Source organism: Serinus canaria, chromosome 1A, assembly GCF_022539315.1.
Source record: "Serinus canaria isolate serCan28SL12 chromosome 1A, serCan2020, whole genome shotgun sequence".
NCBI lineage: Eukaryota > Metazoa > Chordata > Aves > Passeriformes > Fringillidae > Serinus > Serinus canaria.
Genome location: NC_066314.1, coordinates 14,788,619 through 14,808,190, shown reverse-complemented (window position 1 = coordinate 14,808,190; position 19,572 = coordinate 14,788,619). Strand labels below are relative to the sequence as shown.

Below are 19,572 nucleotides of genomic sequence, written 5' to 3'. Positions count from 1 at the left end.
GACCCTTGCTCTGGTAGCTCAGAGCTAGAGGTGACCTCTGCTGGGGAGGGCACCCCATGGAAATCCTCCCTGATCATTTGCCCAAATTGTTCTGGCAGTCCTCAGTGCCCCTCTGAGTCTTTCCAGTTGATCCGTGGGATATCTGAAGTCTCAAAACTGCACCTAGTACACGAGCCAAAGCCTTATTATTTTGAGAACATGGATTATCTCAGGTGGCCATTATTCAATGTTTTACTTATGACACCTTTCCCTCACTCTGTTTTGTGGTCCAGTACAACCTCAGACACTGTCCCAAAGAATTGCTGCACAGCCAAAAAGGGCTGTAACTGCACAGTAGATTTTTGTTACTCCAGTACTCTTACCTATTTGTCCTGACTGAATTTGCTCCTCTCTTTTAGGCAATTTTTCTAATTCATAAAAATAATTTCAAGTTTTAATTAAATTTTTGGAAGTGATTAAATTATCTCCAGTTGATATAATCCAATAATTTAATAACAAAATATTATATATTGCTTCATCAAGGGAAATGGCCAAGTAATATCAAAAGCAAGACAGGTCCCTAGGGAACAGCATTTGTTCTATTTCTTGAGTTTGATGATGGAAGACTGATAGCATTTTTCTGAACAATCTAACCAGCCTTAGAGTACTTCACAGCACTTCAAACAAGGCCAGTATCCTGCTTTGCTTTTAAAATGTGCTCTTGAAGCAGCTGTTTCTCTTTTTTATCCTAAAGCTCATTATATTGCTTTTTAAGAAAATTGTTTCAAAACTGTGCAGTAGTAGCAAATATTTATTGGTAGAGGTAAACCTTAGTCAGGATTTATTTATTTTTAATTGACTATTTAATTCAATGATTATCCCTCTTCTGTGAAGCTTGAAGGAAAAAAAATTGAGTATTTAGGTTTTTCCTAATGGACTAAATGCTCATCCTTTTGTGAAATAATTGATTTTACTTACTTCCCTTTCTAGTAGAGGTTTCATTAGGCTTTTACAGTCATAGAATTTTTTATGTTTTTCTGTTCTTTTTAACACATAACTTGCTTTTACATTTATCCATAGCTACATATTCTTTCTATTCTTGTTGATTTTTCTTTTCAAAGAACTTCTGGAACAATTATAATGGCCTCTTACTATGCTCCCATTGCACTGGTGTAACTTCTCATTATGTGTCCTTTTATTAGTTCTTAAAGATGATAAATAATTTATCATTCTGCTTGTTTCAACCATTTTATTTAGTATCCAGGAGTGAATTTCATCTGGTCCTACTTAGGTGAGAATTTCCAGCTTTCCAAAATGCAACTTCTTAGAGAATAGCACCCTCATCTCCTAGAGACACCTCCCTGCTGCACCACACAACAAACTCTTTTTGTAGACCACTGAGCTGATTTGAAGTCCATGTAAATTCTACTGTATAGCTTTCCATCTTTGCCTAAGATGACAAAATTCTATTTTGTAACCAAGATCAAACCAATTTCTTCTTCCAGATTAGCATCAATTCCTTACTGAATCAAACCTAGGAGTCACTCCTGACTTACACTCCCTGAGCCAGTGTCCCCCTCATTTGAAGGAACATTTGTGCCAAAAAATTTTCTGCATGTATTACAAAGAAAATTTCTGCTCCAATATGGATACCAGTGGAAGAGAGCTTTTGTCAAGGCCAACAGTTTCTCTCAGGACAACTCATTTGTCACATAATGTGTCACCTTTTACCTTTTGTAAACATAAATACTCTCTGCCACTCCTCAGGCATGGCACATTGGTAAGTTTTGATAGCAGCTAGCATTTCTTGGGAAGGAATAAGAATTTTGTGTTCCATTATTGTTGAGAATAAAGCCAGGAGTAAAAATGGCTCAAGGTGATCTTTTGGAGAAATTCAAGCTCTGACTATTAACTCTCATCCCAAAAAAACTGGAATGAGAGTTAATATGTGAGATTATGTAATGATTCTCACACGTTACAGATTCAAGATGTCAAGCATAGAGACAAGGAATCTCAGAGCCCTTTTCCACTAGAGTTCCCAGCCCACTTATCACAACTATTTCTTTCCATTAAATATGTTATATTTAGAACCCAGTATTAAACAGAAGAAAAAACCCCATCAGTGTAGAATAGAATAGACTGGTGCTTATGCTGGATAGACAAAATAACTTTGATAAAGTAACACCTTTCTTTAAAACATCTTTCACTTGTTAAATGAACTGCTAGATTAGTTTTGAGATTAATCTTTAAAGTAATAAAAGGTACTGACTAAATGAAAGCTAATAAATTACTCTCAGCTGAGTTAGGTTTATTTTCTGGCCTTCTAGGGATGTATTGAATATGTGGCCCACTGGGAACCAGCACAAATATCAGCATAAAGACTTGTCTAATCAAATGAAACAAGAGAAACATAGTATAACCTCAGTTTTTTCAAAAGTGCCAACACTGTTTGTGCAAAAAATAAATGTAGAAGATGAAAGAAGAACACCACCACCATATATTAGATTTAAACTTACTCTTTATGATGCACTTTCATCAAAATTTGTAGTTGCCAAGTATCAAATTCCACTCATGCAACATCAATCCACTAAGAATACATATTTTGGTGAGAAAATTAAAGTCCATATTTATGTAAAAACTGTTTCAAAATAAAAATAAAACAAGATTTTTTTTTTACCAAAAAAAGATTTTTTTTGTTTTTGTTAACAGAATAATTATTTGGAAAATGTAATTTCCCACATGAAATAGTTAAAGGAAGTTAAATATATTTAAAAATGGAAGATTCTGCATTTACATAGTTATGCCATTAATATTGAAGATATGTTTTCTGGCAAAAAACTTCTCATGCTTAAAAAATGCACCTTAGTTTTATACTGTACATTACAACATACAGTAGTAAGAAACAGAATTAGTAAACAGGTTATATGCAAAGCAAAAAGTTACTTATACAAGACAATTACAACTGTGACAAAAAAAAAATCATGTTCAGTTTAAACAGTATTTGAAGGCAATTCACAATCATTTCAGGAGTTCTGTGAGATTTAAGGCCATTAGTTCTAAATAAAATGTATCTGACACAAACTCACAAAACTGTGTATTTTGTACAAAATATACATGCAAAACCATTTTGTAATTATATATGAACAGGCATATAATAAATTTTTTTGGGTAGTTCCGTACACAAAATTGTGAACAAAACAACATAGTTGTGCAATTTTTAAACCAGTTAATTAACTTTATTGTTCATGCACCCAGAATGGAAATGTGATTAAATGACAATATTAAATCCAAATATTATTAAACCCAATATCCCTTTGAATGGGCAATCTAGACAAAAAAAAAAAAAATTAAAATTTAAAATTTTTAGAGTTTAAAATGGTCCATTATAAAACATCTGCTGTAATCACTTCAAAAGACATTTCTGATGCAAAATTTCCAGTGCTTTAAGGAATGCATGATATGATTTAACAAGCTCAGTGAGTCAACTATAATACTCTGATAGCTCTGGATTGAGGTAATTTTCTTTAATTAATTATAGCAAGTAACTATTCTAATTTGTTTCAGTAGTTAGTTTAAAAAACTGTAAACTTAGATAAACTTAGAAATTGGAGAATGTCTGAAAAAATACACATACCTCCCTCTCAGTCTGGAGCCAGTTATAAGTCATATGCAATTATGTTATTCACATTTAGGAGTTGAAATTTTTAATAGATGAGATGAATGGATTACTCAGAACTGATTGAAGCACTTCAGTTACTTTAAAACACATTGATATATTTGTCCTTAGATTTCATTTGTATTTGTCTGGACAAACATTCAAAGAGATATTGCTTCTCTTGTTATCTTGTGACAAACTATTGCAAGCTAGAAGACATGTGAGTCAATATTCCAAACTTTTATTCTTAAGAATAGTTACAAAAGTACTGAAATTTAAAAATAGTAACATGTAAACATTGATACAGAGTAATAGCATTCCTATACATTTATATACACACAGTATTCAGAGAGGACCCAATCTTCTGAGTTGAAAACCTGACTTGTGCTTCCCCCCCTCCAATAAATACATCAGAAAAGTAGGGTGTTTGGACTAAAAAAAAGTCTCAGAACATCAACATTTTACTCCTAGCATTGAAAAGCTTTCCAGTTGCTTATGCAACTAATAGGAGAATTTTGGTACGTGAAGAGAACTTTTCTAGCTCCAAAAAGTTATCAGAAGCTCCTGCTGCATCCAAAGATTTGTGATAAATGCTAAACACTTCAGAGCAGTCATATCTGAGTCTGCAACACGTGAATTGGGGGTGTGTAGGGGGGTGGTGCAGGTGATGGCTTTATTCCTCTGACTCTCATGTAGGACAGAAACTGCTCTGGGATTTCAGCCAATACATCTTTAGCAAGTCTTGCCATGCTCAACACGTGGTTTCCACTTCTGTCAATGTAATCTCGGAATGGCACAAACTGCAAAACAAGAGGTGCTCACTCAGACACAGAATATGTCTTACAACATTAAATAAGAAAGCTTAACCTAGGGGGTTAGAGTACATGAACATGTTACCCTACACAGTTTTAAAGTACATAAACATAAGTTGCATTTTATGTTATATATTTTATAAATGCACATTGTATCTCAACTTTAGAGATCTGCCTTCTGATAGAAATAGTGTAACACTTTCTCTTGGGTGATCCCCTTCACATGAGGGCTAGCTCAGTTGCTGATTAAGTGCTTCACTGATATATTTGGGTTATCTTTCAACCCTCTCCAAGGAAGTAATTTTGTCTCAGAAAGCCATTCTCAGATTACATTCCCTGCTCCTGGGGCCACCCACCAGACTCCCTCCACTCTGGCACTTGGTGAGTAGATTTTTCTGACCTCTGAAGTGAACAAAACAGAAAGGATGACTTTAAATTTTTGACCATTTTGCATTATACCTAGGTAGAACTCTGAACCACCTGAACACTTTTAAATATGATATTAACAAATGCATAAAGAAGCTAAGCAAAAATGATTGGATCAAAAAATAAGTTATGTGATATCCAGATGTTCCACACCTAAACCATTTACCTGCCCAGCCCCGGCTTGGATTTCGTAATACTTAATGAGACTCTTGTGCTAGTGGCATACCAAAAGGAAACAATCCAGGCTCCTTCTTGTGTAAAAGTACATGCAGTCTGAGTTAAAGAACATGTATCCCATCCTAAGAGATCCCCTTCCCCATTAGTCTGCAGATATGAAATCTCAGACCACTGTTCTGTAGTAAAGTGAGGCTATTTCAACAGTGTAATTGTTGAAATTCAATTATACAACATATTTGGCCTTATTTAGCTCTTCTTCTCCTATCCCCCCACTGCAGAGATGTCATAGGAGCTGGAGGAACTATGGAGAGGAAAGCAAACCTAGAGATAGTACAAGGTCAGCTAACATGGAGATGGCAGAGGAATAGAATGAAAGGCATAAGGGAAACCAAAGGGAAACTGATGGAATGCCAAATGCTTTTTTGTACCATTTAAGAGTTTCATTTAAAAGGCTGATATGCAAAATTCTCAGGAGAAACAACAGGTGCATCACTTTAAGTAAATATTCTCTTAAAATGTCTTAAACAGCAAAAGGATAAGAAAGGAAGAATTTGTACACATGTAATACAGAGCCCCACAACACGTATGCATCCTAGTGAGGAGGCAATAGTGAAGGACATGCCTTTACATGAATTGCAGCCAGCAGTAAATATAACAATACTCACTGTTAACAGACAAACTTTTCCTGTACTAATTTATCAAAATATTTCACAATACTGTTAGAATTAATAGGTAATTTCACTATTTAATTTCAATTAACCTAATACACAAAAAACCATAAACTGAATAGTTAGTTTTATAAAGGCAAATCAGTTTCAGCCTGTTAGATACAAAATAAAGGTCAAACCAAATTTAGACAGTTTGACAGAATCCCTTTTTATCTGTTTAGTTAGTCTATAAAGTAAATATTTGTTAGTATTTAGACAGAGAAAGAGCACAAAATAATACTGTCTTTGGGTAATTCAATATGGCATGGGGCAACATTCTGATTAAAATATATTAATAATAAATAAACATTTTATTACAATTCTGATATGCAATGAATTCCAAAGAAATACAAAAGGGTATTCACTGCATTTTTTTCTTCAGCACAGGTTAGTAATCTCAAAGCAAAGCATTTTCACAAATCTTATTTATAATATGTTAGAACTCTACCCATTTATGCTCTTTAAAGCTTTTTGGGCTGCTGTTATTAGAGAAATTATGTTGCTTATATTTCAATGCATTTAAACATAAGTGTAATGCTTGCCAGAAGATACCTGAATTAGCTTTAAAAAAATCTGACAAGCCACACAGGGCTTTGCAGAAATACAAGCTTGGGGTCCACCCCACACACTGCTCTGCTGAAAGCACTGACATTTACAGAACAGCAAATTACAGACAGCCCCACTCCAGCCCAATATGGACACCAAGGAACACCACGAAGACTTTGACAAAATGAAAAACAATTTCTTATCTCCTGTTCAGCTGTCTTACATCATCCCTACCTTCAGAACTATCTGACAACAATGACCAAAGAAGCCAGCATGTTATACTCTGCTAAGAGTTTTGGTATCTCACTTTCTCATCAGTTGTTATCTCTGTATGTTGCAAAAATGAAAAAAGTATCTTTCTCAACTTTTAGAATTCAGGAATCCATGACTTTCTTTAATGTATGTAATCTTTTATGTAATCCACAGAGAGTATGAGGGTAATTTAATTTCTGTCTTATGCTCATTTCTGATCCCCATTTAGAAAAAAAAATAGAATTTTAATGTAGTATGCAAGAAGACTGAAGAAGTCTGAAAAAAAGAGTTCTGACCATTTTTATTTCCATATATTGATGAAGCTTTCTTTATTTTTGTATTCTAATAAAACCAAACTATAAACTTAGGTGTCAAATACATATTTTGAACACGTTCTTGGATTGAAATATTACATCCACCAGCAGTTATCAATCAACCCTTAAACATTCATCAGTATCAGTATTTGTAACATTAACATTTTGAAGTTTCAGTTCCTGCAGATATAAATGGAAACAAGTAAACATATCCCAAAATTCAACAGCTGCTATCTGACCTTAATTATAATGCAGTATGAGCTATTGATATGGCTCCCTTATTCATCCTCTATATATATTCTATTAAACAACAGTATAAAATCCAACCTGTCTTGAACTGAAATAAGTGCAAATAAGTAAGAGGAAAAATAAGTGAACACCATGAAGTTTGACAAATAGGAGGAATAAAGGAAGAAGAAGAAATGGCAGTTCTAAGGTGAGGTTTGAATCTAAGGATGCCTATCAGTGTTTAAGAGGCATTTGGACAATGCCCTTAATAACAAGCTCTAACTTTTAGTCAGCCCTGTACCTAAGTGACCAGGCAGTTGCACTAGATGTCTGTTCTAAGTCCCTTCCAACTTAAAAACTCTCTTTTATAAAGGCATTCAGACACTACCAGGAAATATGACTTCCATATAAATTTACTTTTAGCCAGAACCCATTTTTTCTAGAAACATCATGTTTCTCCAAATTTTCAGTGGCTAACTCATCTCCATGGCTGTGTAACATCAAGACTTTATAACAATGTCCTGCCAGTTAGGGGTCATTTCCTAACAAATGCAGATCCACTCTTGTGTGTTATAAAAGGGCTTAGAGCTGTCACAGTTTCTGAGCTTGTTATGAACACCTCAAGATAAAGTATGTCAGTGCTAAGGTAAAATGAAAGGTAGGAACACAGATAGAAATGAGAATTCAAAACAAAGAGGAACAGTAAAATCTACCTATGAGAATATATTTTCTCTCCCACCTGTACAATGTCTCTTTCTGCAAACCTTCCTCTTGAAGAAATCCTCACTACATCCCCATCCAGTTCTTCCATAGCTTAAAAAAATAAACAAAAAACCCTTATGAGTTCAGGTACACAATAAAATCATTTTACTGAGAAAAAGTTCAAACAACTTACACTTTTGAGCAATAAAAATCCAACAATTCTTCTTTAGGTAACTCTGTTAAGACCATTTGCATCAGAAAATACATCATGTTTTACAGCTGTTTTGCACTTTTTTATGGTGACAATACATACTTTTATCTTTATTGTCACCTTCAGAAAAGTACAGACTATGACAAAGTTTTTATCCTTTCATCTTTTAAAACAGCAAGTATATCTGGTTTTGTGAGGCAATATATATATACTTTGAGAGGTGGAGGAGAATTCATCTTCAGCAGCTATTGTTACAGAAGATATCAGAGGAAACAGCACAGAGAGGTAATAACTCACATTCATACTGAAAAAGCAGTATCTTCTAATGCTAGGGAATGAGGAGTGCTTAAAAAATTATTAAATTTATTTGGCAATTCTTCTTGTATCTTCTGAGCAGGATACAGGTAAGCTCTGTTGTCCAGATACCTGGAAGCTATTCTAGGTAGAAAGATGTACCTGCTCTCTTGTCAGTGTTGAAATGGATGGATTTGGGAGCTCAGATTATTGCTGAGATGTTGGATCTGCAGTTCTACAAACCTTCTTTCAGTGTGTGCTATGAAAACCAAAGCCCTGCACCTCAGCTTCTCAGGGGTTTACAAACTGGGCTAAATTCACTGAAACCAGCACTTCAAACCCTAGTTCTTCTGAAGCAAGAACTAGAAAGTATAAATGACACCATCAGGGGCCAAGCTAAACAGAGCATATTTGTTCAAAGAAACAAATCAGTAGGTCTGCAGAGCATGTTGCCTGATGATGCTGTTGCTAAAACATACATGTGTTCAAACCAGGACACTGAACAAATATTTCAAGGAGTTTTCCTAAAAAATTTCCAAAACAGACATAAAGCACATCCTGCCCAGGAAACACCAACCTAAAACCAGTATTCAGGGAAATACCAAATTTGCTTAGTTTGTTCTTAAAATTCTCTAGGGAACTACCCATGACCATGTCAGATACAGAATACTGGGCAAAAATGCTTCTGCTGGGACCTGTCACAGTCATCCTCACATCCTTTAAGTGAAGCTCTGACAAATGTCTGTGCCATCTACCCAAATTTCAAAGTTTTAAGAAGCCCTCTGGTATCCCCCAGGAGCTGGGAGATCTAGGGAGCAGGGAGATCTGGAGAGGAGCAGCTTGGTCTCTCCAGGGGCACTCGAATGTGCAGACACCCTGAACATCACCCTCCTGCAGGCACAGTCCTTCAGCATGCACAGACAGGGAGTCTGGTGTTTATTCCAGAAGGAATTTCTGTAAATGGAAGTAATTCCTCTGCCCTCTTGGGCCCTGAGGGACCACAGGCTTGGCATACACCTCAGGGTGAATCTCCCTGAGGCAGAACACACCAGGATTGGGGCTCCAAAGATGGAAACTGCATCCTGCAGTACAAACACTATCCCAACCTCAGGAAAGGGGGAGGGAGGACACCCCAAGAACATGTTCTGACTGAGAAAGGGAGCCTGGGGAAATCCAAGGGCTAGACAAACAGGGAGCAAGGGAAAATGCAATGGAGGGGTCAGAGAATGGTAAGTAACACAGGACTACGTTGGAATCCTCAGAAGTAAAAATGAAGTTTACAAATTTCCATCATATGTATTTATGAATATAAACTGTCCTTTCTCACTGATTGTGCCATACAATCATCTGAAGTGTAAGTGTTCACCTGGACAATTTCTTCAAGGACTAAGATACTTAAAATTATGACTACTATACCACTTACCAAGCAGAATAAGAATAATGCTTGTAATAAAATAAAATAAATTTTAAATAAAATAATTTTTGTCTTGTTTTTTCCTCCTTTTTCCTACATTTAGAGTATTTGTACAAAAATTAACATGTACAGTCATTAGTGAACACTAAACATGTGTGAGAGCAGTACCAAGTATATTTCATGTACAACAGAAGGCATACTGTCCAACCAAATGTACTAGAATTAAAAAGTATTTAGGACTTTGAGGAACAGACACACACAATGTCTACACTTCATAGTGCAGTTATACAAACTTAATAAATTTTTACAATTAATGGAAGCAGCTTAGTTATTACAACACAGAATGGTGTTCCAGAATATCACAGCAAGAACATGTAAATAACCTGGTAATTTCTCTCCTGCTGTAATATTCTGCCAATGCTGCTGCACAGTAGGGCTCACTCCTGTCACCAAGTGAAACCCTCTTTAATCCACATCACCTCAAATGTATTTATTTTTCTCAAGATTTTATTACTGCAGTAAGATCAATATTTCCACTCAACTGACACTTCACAAGGCATCTAAATATTTGTGTTGAAGAAATTGAACATTTCTTGAGTATCCTTACTTTCCTGTAAATGCTGAGCCCCCATATGGTTCTGACTTGAACAGGGAGCCTGAGGGGCTACACAGCTCCACATGGTAGCTTGTAATCACACCAGTTATCAACCAATCAATCCAGCTGGAAATGCCAGCAGCACTCACTCCTCACTTCATATAATGTTCTTTTAAAGACCAATATTTGTTTGAGAAGCTACATATTACTAAATTGTAAGCAAATATAAAAAAAATTAGGAAAAACACTAGAACACTTACCATCAAACTCTGCTGGTCCTACCCCCACTATAATTATGGACATTGGAAGCTTTGAAGCCTTCAAATGAAGAAGAAAAAGAGGTTTAATGCATGACATAACCTCTGCCAATAATAGGAGATCTCAGAACAAAGTGAACAAAAACCATGCAGAAATAATGTTTAAAAGAACAATTTTTTTCCCCCTAAAAAGTTGAGTGGGATAAACTGTCTGCTTAAGTGGTACAAAACATCTTGGATGAAGATAGAAAGGCACATGATTACTTTATTTTTTTCATTACCAAGTCTTTGAATCATATAGGATGCTAATTACAGAAAACAAACTATGTTAGCATTTGATATTAATATGACAACTAAGAGGACAAATTTCTCCTAGAAACTTTTGTAAACTGACAATTGCAAATATGTATTTAATAACAGTCTGACATTTATTTAAATGTGCTTTGCTGTTTCTTGATCTTACACAGCTCTTGCAACCATGGGACACTATTTTGTACATTGATCTCATGCCAATTTTTAAAAGGAAAGAAATAATCTATTTGAGCAATATGTATATTTTATTTATCCCATTCATGAAATTTTACTGTAGTCAATCATCCATGCCACGGACAAGCAAGATACAGAATTGGCCTGTAAGATTTTTAATTTTACTTTATCTTATTCATTCAAAGATATCTGGTTTTCTCTGAATAAACTCTGTAAAATCTTTAAAATTACAAAGATACTATTTTAAATATTAGACTCTCCTGTCCTGATAGTAGCATCAGTTTACAGAAATAATGTGAATCTGCCTCTGATGAAGAAGGTATCAACTAAATCCAAAGAACATTTAGCAAATGTCAGGGTTAAAAACTTAGTAAGATAATTCTGTTGTTTATTGAGATACTGTGATAAACTGTAAAATGTCTACAGTCATTTTAAACATTAAACAGGAACATACACTGGTCAAAAAAATCATAGATGTAGACCTTCTGATCTCTTAGTACAGAAACTTCCGTTTTCTAGAATGTTATTTTTTGATTGTAAAGAAAATATCCTCTAAAGAGATTCCTACACAGCCACAGAATTATGTGATATAATGAAATATGAAACAGTAAGTGGCAAGGACAGCTTAAAGACAAAGAGTTAAACTTTTGCATATGAACCCAAGTGTTGGCATTTCCTGAATGGCAGCATAACCTTTAAACAGTTTGGTAAAGCAGAATGTGTCAGACATACATGCTGTAATGAGAAAGATGCCTAAAAGCACAATTACTGTTAAAACTGAAATATACTCTGAGTTTTATAAACATCAAGTTGCATTGGACATCACTGCCCTTTTTAGTATGATAGATATTATTAAGACTGAAAAAACTGCTTTTGAATAGCATTTAATTAGTTCTGTCATGGTGCACTGTGCTCACTCTTCAAGAAACATGCAGAAAAATGAAGGCGTCTTCATAAAAAACCCAGGCAGCAAATATTATCAAACTTCCACTTATACCAAGCTAACACATCTGCTGTGTTTCCAGACAGTTGCAGACTAACAGCCATTATTTGTTGAAATGAACTGTTACTGAAAACAAGGGTTTTCTGTATGTCTTGGTGGCAAAGGAATTAATCTTACAAGGTATCAGCCAACTGCACTCGCTGGTCTCTTATGCACAGACTTCAAATGGAAGGGTGAGTCAGAATCAAGAGCTGCTCTTTTTTTCTCCATTGAGTCTTTCTGTCACCTAAAAGCAGCTAATCTAAAAGAAATTATGTTTCAAACTTCTAGACTGGGCTAGAGAATGAATTTCCAAGCTTATTATTACACAGATTCTGAGTATGTGCTGCAGGCTGGGACTGAGGGCATCTTGGTCCCCAGGGGGAGGCAGAACACTGGGGTGGCATTTTCATGGGCACCCCACAAACTGAAACAGCATCAAATCTCTACAGGAGGTACTGAAAGTGGGTCTTCAAAACTATGCCACCTAATTCTACACTATTCACTTGGACATGATGCTAAATTACTTTTATTTAGGCTTTTCAACTCACCACTCTGCTGTTAACTAGATCCACTGTGGTATGTTAAAAACTACTGGCAGAGATCTTTTCCAACCATGTCTAGGAGTGTTTTTGTGAGTACTTTTATCTGAAATTTCCCACAGGCAAAAACACAATAGAACCTGCTCATAATACAGAATTTTACCTATACCCATGGCAGTTTTGAAGAGAAAAATACTGAAAATGATGCAGAAACTAAGAAACAAGGAACTTAGAGAGCTTTAGGGGACTGTTTTGAGGGAAATCAGATAATTGGTATGCTTATCATTCAGGATCAGAAAGCTGGGGGCAGTTTTTAAAAAGTGTGGGGATCAAAACTGTCAATTATGAGAAAGACAAAAAAGAGTTTACTATGCAAAACTGCATGGTGGGATGTGCATGAGGAAGGAGGAGGTAAGAAATAGATGAGCAAAACCAAACAAACATATAGTGTTAGAGGAGTATCACCACAAAACACTATCTAATTAGGTCAAGTTCAACTTTTGCTTTCTTTTCATCTTTATGCATAATAAACTTCTCCTATTTGGTAAAAATGGGTACTCATGGAAGAAATCTAGTGCCTGAACTATTAATCCACTTACTTCATTGCCTAAAATATGAATTCCTACAAACATTATTTCAACACTCTCAGTTAAACTTACATTCACTATGGATTCTTTTGTCTGAGCCATATCAGATATAACTCCATCTGTAATAATGAGAAGAACAAAATACTGGGAGCCATCTTTTACTGAAGCAGCATATCTAAGGGAAGAAAAACCAATATTATAATAGTAAAAAAAAACTTTATAAAAGGAATTAATATGAAAACAAGCTGTATTTGTAAAATTTGACTACCAAGGACTAAAAACACAGTGAATTTCAAATAGAAAGACATTCATATCTAAGCCAGACTTTATACTTTTAAATGAGAACATTGAAAAAACATAACTAATACAAGATTGATATCTGCATGTGTTGCATCAGTGAAAAATGGGAACTGCACCACCACCAAAAGGAGCAGGAACAGAATGTGCTTTATAGAATGATGAGCTGCTAGAAAGCCTGAGTTGTTTAATAGGTATTACCTATGGGGAACATAGCTTCCTATGAAGGGAATACATGAATACTGAATGGTTTGGTTTATAACACAAACAAAACTTAACAGGAATCAACACATTGCATATTTTTGTCTTCTTTTTTTTGTCTTACAAATCCAGGTTACTTACTGTTGACCATGATTGCAGATTGACAGTTCACATTTATGGGCAGGTTTGTAAAAGGCCTGAGCATGCACCCCGCAACCCTGGCCTCAAAATTAATTTCTGTGCACCACCCACAGATGTCCTTTCCTGCAAGACTCAAGCTTCTCCTTGTGCTGTACAGGAATGCAAGACAAAATACACCCAGTGCCATTCCCACCTCAGTCAAAGAACCCAAGAAGCAACTACTCTTTGAAAACGAGCAGCTTTTGAAGGTTTGAGAAGTCCTGATAGAGAGTGAGCCCAAAAAGCCTCACTAAATTCTATGGCCTGAACAGAAGAACTTTTTTTTGTGGGAAGCTGTTTGCTGCTTCACAGCCACTACAGTTCCTACTTTTATGAAGGCTCTTGGTGCTGTGAAGAAGTCAAGAAGTAGAACCTTGTGCAGTGAGTTGAACAGAGAGCAGTAAAAGAAAAGAATTAGTTGCCTCAGGATTACTTTTGAATACATGCCCAAATACCGAATATGACTGTGAAATAACTCACTGTTTTATTGGTCACTGAATATGAATGGCCTGGCTCACTGAACAGAGCATGTTTAATGGTGGCCACAATGCTTACATTTGCTTACAAAATCCTCTGATGACAACACAGTGCATTGGCAGGCAACTATTTCTGATAAATACAATGCTGCAGCACATTTATAAGAGTTTAGAGAAAGCCACAACTGATTTACAGATCATCAGCATCTTCCAGCCTCTCCCCAGGATCCAGAAGGGTAAAGAAGCCATACAAGCAGTGAACCTGTTGGATATCACCTATTTGCATGCTGGCAGTAGGGATTGATAATTAAATATTGAGATTAGCAAGACCTACCATGGAACATGTTTTCACTGCCAAGCAGAGACTTCTTTTGTCTCACTTTTCCACACTGCTTATAAACTTTTCAATGATGATGGCATTGACAAGGTATGATGAGAGAGTAAAATAAACATCATTATCCTCCCTGAGCACTTAACTCTGTCTACACTGAAGAAATGGAACAGAAATTTGGTTATTTCAAATTTTTGACAGATTAAAATGTTCCAAAGCCTTTTGCAAGAGAGAGCTTACATAAGGAAGGGAGATGGGAGATGACACTAAGTTCAATCTGGTGTAGTTTAGATAACTCTCTAACTGGGGAAAGGATTGAAAAAATCATTATCCGCCTAAAGAGTTTCCAAAGAATACCAAGATCATAACAGGACAGTAATACCTGACATTGGTTACAGAGATTTCATCCGAGGCATTCTTTTAAGTAGCAGGGATGTGGAAAGAAGAAATTTCTTTGAGGATGAAAGTAGGTTCAAAGAGTAAGTGCAGGGCAGTACCATGTCTATGAGAGTCCCCAGAATAATCAAGAAATTGAACCTTGAAGGAAAATGGTGTTACTGAGAACTGGACTGATACACAGATTGCTCTAGAAATGATCATGCAGTAGAAATCCTTGTGAAGACACTTAGCTTTCCCACTATAATGTAGTCTGATTTGCTACTAGGAGGAGCTTCCAAAGTCTGCAACAAATTGCTTTTTAGACAAAAGTTCAGTGGAAGGACTACTAATGCTGGTGGACAGTCTTCTGTTATTCTGCAAATGTTGGCAAATATACCTGAAAAACAACTGGTGAAAAAAAGAACTAATTTTATGCCAATGCTTTGATAAAACTGGATCAAAAATTTCAATTTTTGCAATGAACAGCAGGCTTGAGATAAACTGCCAAGTTCTGGGTCAGGCATCTCAGTTGCTATGACCAGTTCTGAAGAAAAAGAAAGAGCCAGAAAAATTGTTGGGTTAGATTTCCAGATAATGTGGCTAATGCAGAAACTGAGTGCCACATCTATGGAACACTGCTACTGAAGAGATCATGTCAAGGGAAAGATTAAAGGAGACAGATACTCTCAGATGACAAGCAATGTAAAAAACATGTACATAATTTTAATTATGTAAATTAATATGATCTGAAAACAAAACAACTAACCCTAATGATAAATAGCTGAAATCAGCTATCTAGCCATGCTAGGGGGCACAGAAAATTCTCTGCACCAGAGAATTTGCAAACTATTTTCTGCTGGTCTGTAGAACTAACAACAGAAAACCAGATAGTACATAACATCTCTTGCTATTAAAATTAGGTATTTTGCAAGCTCATAAATAAAACATTACCAGTACAATGATTTACAGATCCCTACTTCTTTATTTTGTAACCAGTAGCTCTTTGTGTCTATAAATAAAATAAAATCTGTTCAGCAAATCACCTAAGCCATATCACTTTCCTATATAAATTCATGGAGGTATTACACTGCCAAGGTCTTGAGCTCAAGATTATAAGTCAAGATCTTGTCTGCCAAAAGAAGGCAACATTATCCTTCTTAAGAAACTTTCTATAAACACAGGGAGGTTTTTACTTGGAGGAGTTAGATGAGGTGTTGCATAACAGCACCATGGCTCCCCAGTGGTGACAGCTGTATCATGGCCTTAAAAGAACCACTACCAGCTGGGAATTGTTGGCACAGAGAGACCTGGAAGATCTTGTTGACATTTGGGACATTCAGAGATTAGAGAAAGTACACATACCTAAAAAACCTCAAGGCTTATAAAAATTTTTGATAGATGCACATATTTTCTGTGAAGCAATAATTCAGTGCTCTAAAGGACAAAAAAGGAACATGACATGACAAAAATTTTATTTTCTTATGATTTCTGCTAAGAATTTTGACTCAGGCTGGTCAACTGGATCACTTGTATTTCTAATCAGCAATTTTTAATCAGCAATTAAATTCTGCATAATACCAGCACATGGTCTTCAAACCTACTCAAAGTCACAAGGTAATTAAGGGACTGAATAAACAAAACAACTGTCAATAAATACCTTCCTCTGTAACTGCCAGCCTTTTATTTGCAGCAGTTATTCTGACACAAAGAAGATTCTGCACAGCACCTGTTGTGATGCTTACCTGGCTACATGATTAATTACAGGGGCAAAGTTTGTTGGTCCATAAAGCTGTACAGATTTTAGACTCCTGTAGTATGCCTCCATTACACCATCAATTCCATGGCAGTATGGATTTTGAGGGTTTCCATTCTAACAACAAAAGAGATGATTAATCAGTGTAAGTAATTATGAAGTAAAAACTACACAGGTTAATGAACATGACCCAGTGTAGATATTTTAAAGGCAAAGACCTGAGCACCCTAGGATCTATTCAGAGAGTTTATTACAAATGCCCAGTGTATGTGCCACGTCTGAGGTAAGGAGGCTCTACCAGCCTCAGCAGTCTGAATCACTAGGGCTGGCTCCTAGACATAAACACCACCTTTAGTGTAATTGAACCCTCCTTCATACATGAAACAGACATTTCCCTCTGTGGATTTAAGGTATGAATTACAAGTCAGATGTAAACCTGGAAGCATGTTTAGGAGCACAGTTCAGGCTCAATGATTTATTCTTTTTAAAATGTGAGAAAAATAAATGGTAGTCAGATCCTGAGTTCATACACTTAGAAGTGTGTAAGGTAAACAATAAACTTCCCATTGTTTTGGCCTGATATTTCTGCATTGAAAAAATTATTTTTGACCTGGTATAAAGAAATGAAGAAAGGAACTTACTCTGAGGTAAGATATGCTGCACTCTTTTCTAGCACAGGCTGACAGAAGAAATACACATCCACAGTCACCAACCTGTGGCCATGTCTTTGATGCTAACTGATTAGAACTCCCCTGATACACCTACATTTGCTATAATTCTGACAAATTTACCCTACCCTGAAAAGAACAAAAACCTCAAAATAAGCAAGTAGATAAACCACCAACACCAATCACAAGCATCACCCTTCTGGCAAATCCTGGTAGATTTTAGGTTTGTAATTTAACTGACCCATGGAGCAATCTCAGATTTGTTCTCATCAACTCATCTTTTAGTCCACTTAGATATCCCTATGTCTCTGAACTAGCAGCCTGTAAAGACACAGATCCCAGGAAATGAGACAGAATAGTAAGAATAATAATGAAATATTATCTTGGAACACAATTTGTTTGCTTTAGAGATATTAGCTTCAGTCTGAAATCTTAAAAGCGTCTGTTTCTCAAGCTGCTACAGCTGAAGTTAAAGATGATTACTTTTCTTTATTACAAATTTTGGCCTACAGGGACTTCTTGACTCCAGATTTCTCTCCATAACTTCCAGTGAAGTAACTTCGAAAAAGTTTCGAAACAACTATTTAGAGTAAGCACAGAAGACTTAGCACATCCTCTGTTCTTTAGTTGTCCAGTAACTGCTTAAGACTACAACCTTAACTCCCAAAATTCAGTTGTTGTAAAGAATTTTTAAAAGTATATATTTATTTACTTACCAGTGCAAATTCATGTGATACTCTTCCATCTGGAGGAAGTCTAGCTCCAAAACCTAGAGCTGGGAACATTTTATCACTATCATAGTCCTGAATTATTTCACCAACAGCTCTCAGTGCCATGCCATAGGCATTCAGCTGATAGGGATTCATGTAGTGCAGTGAAGTTGGCTGTAAAGGGTTACCTGTTGAAGCAAGGATCAGATTTACTTTAAAACTGAATCACTTCATCACCTGAATTTTCTCTCTTAAAAAAAGAAGTTGCATCAGGTAAAAATGCAGTGTTCCAAATAAATTTTAAAAGTAGTAGATTTTTAGTAGTTCTAAACACATTTTAATAGAAGTAGCTGTATTTCAGCATTGAAAGGGCAGCAAGAAACTTGTAGATTTGTGCAATTTATACACTTTTAAGACGAAATTTACAAAAGTATTAAGACATTCTGAAAGCAGCTTTGGAGGAGGATCACAACTTATCTCTGCTTAGCCCCACTTCAGCCTCACTCTCCCTGGAACTATTTGGCCCTTCTCAATAGGTTCTTCTAAGTTTTCTCCCCGCAGTCACAAAAAACCAGACAATAATAGCAATATTCAATAACTACAGAGATATTTGCAAATAGATTCTGGCTATCAAATTTTATATGCAGCTTTTCCAACTTTTATCCGTTCTGTTTGTCCTGCTTTCCTAGACAGGAATTGGCCTCTCATCTGTTGCTTGGCAAAATGGAATCCCGAGTCCAGGTGGTGCCAGCTGAATACTGTTACAAACACACACATATGTGCACTTAAAACTGGGCACAGCACAAACACACACAAGATGTTTATTTTTGTTCTTACCATTGGAGGCTGTGAAATCAATAGCGACTGTGAAATTGATTTGGGTTCTGCAGAAAAAGCAAACACAAATCTGATTAATAGTAGTACTGTTATGGAGAAAAATAAACAAGGGATGGTAACATCATCTGTGGACAAACTGTAGGACACTGACTTTTAATAGAGGAAATAAACACTGAAAATACTCTTATATAAGGTTCAAGCCAAGGGCTACACAACACCAACTTATTAACACACTGAAACCAGTTACTTGACTGCATCATTCTTTTTTTCATTGTTTATTAAAAATCCCAAATAAATAATTAGTAAGAACTTAACTTCCATAAATATTATTAATTAATTTTAACAGTAATACTGATTTTCCCTTGGATACATTTTAACCCTGGTCATGCAAGATGTCCTCTCCCAGCTGAGGTGCAACAGCAAAAGAGAGCAATGTGCCTTATGGATCCAGTGCTGCATAGATCCCTAGCACTTTGCTATAATTTAGTTGGCATAGAAATACATGATCTACTTGAAAGTGACAGGTGACCTTACCCTATCTATCTTCCTATATAACACAAGAAATTAAGAAAGTA

General features: G+C 35.8%; 1 protein-coding gene across 2 annotated transcripts in view; it reads right to left on the bottom strand.

Moving 5' to 3' along the window:
- Positions 1 to 2,479: 2,479 nt before the first annotated feature.
- Positions 2,480 to 19,572, bottom strand: part of CPNE8 (copine 8) — a 69,819-nt gene continuing 52,726 nt past the window's right edge. Inside the window, exons 14-20 of one of the 2 annotated variants that reach the window (XM_009086819.4) lie at positions 18,998 to 19,044; positions 18,167 to 18,348; positions 16,772 to 16,899; positions 13,239 to 13,341; positions 10,573 to 10,630; positions 7,836 to 7,909; positions 2,480 to 4,434 (exon numbers count right to left, since the gene is read on the bottom strand). In XM_009086819.4, the coding sequence (XP_009085067.1) occupies positions 4,246 to 4,434; positions 7,836 to 7,909; positions 10,573 to 10,630; positions 13,239 to 13,341; positions 16,772 to 16,899; positions 18,167 to 18,348; positions 18,998 to 19,044 (781 nt within the window). In that variant the 3' untranslated portion in view covers positions 2,480 to 4,245. Of the gene's footprint in view, positions 4,435 to 7,835; positions 7,910 to 10,572; positions 10,631 to 13,238; positions 13,342 to 16,771; positions 16,900 to 18,166; positions 18,349 to 18,997; positions 19,045 to 19,572 lie in introns of those variants that run through there. The other variant, XR_007776587.1, reaches the window with a different exon arrangement.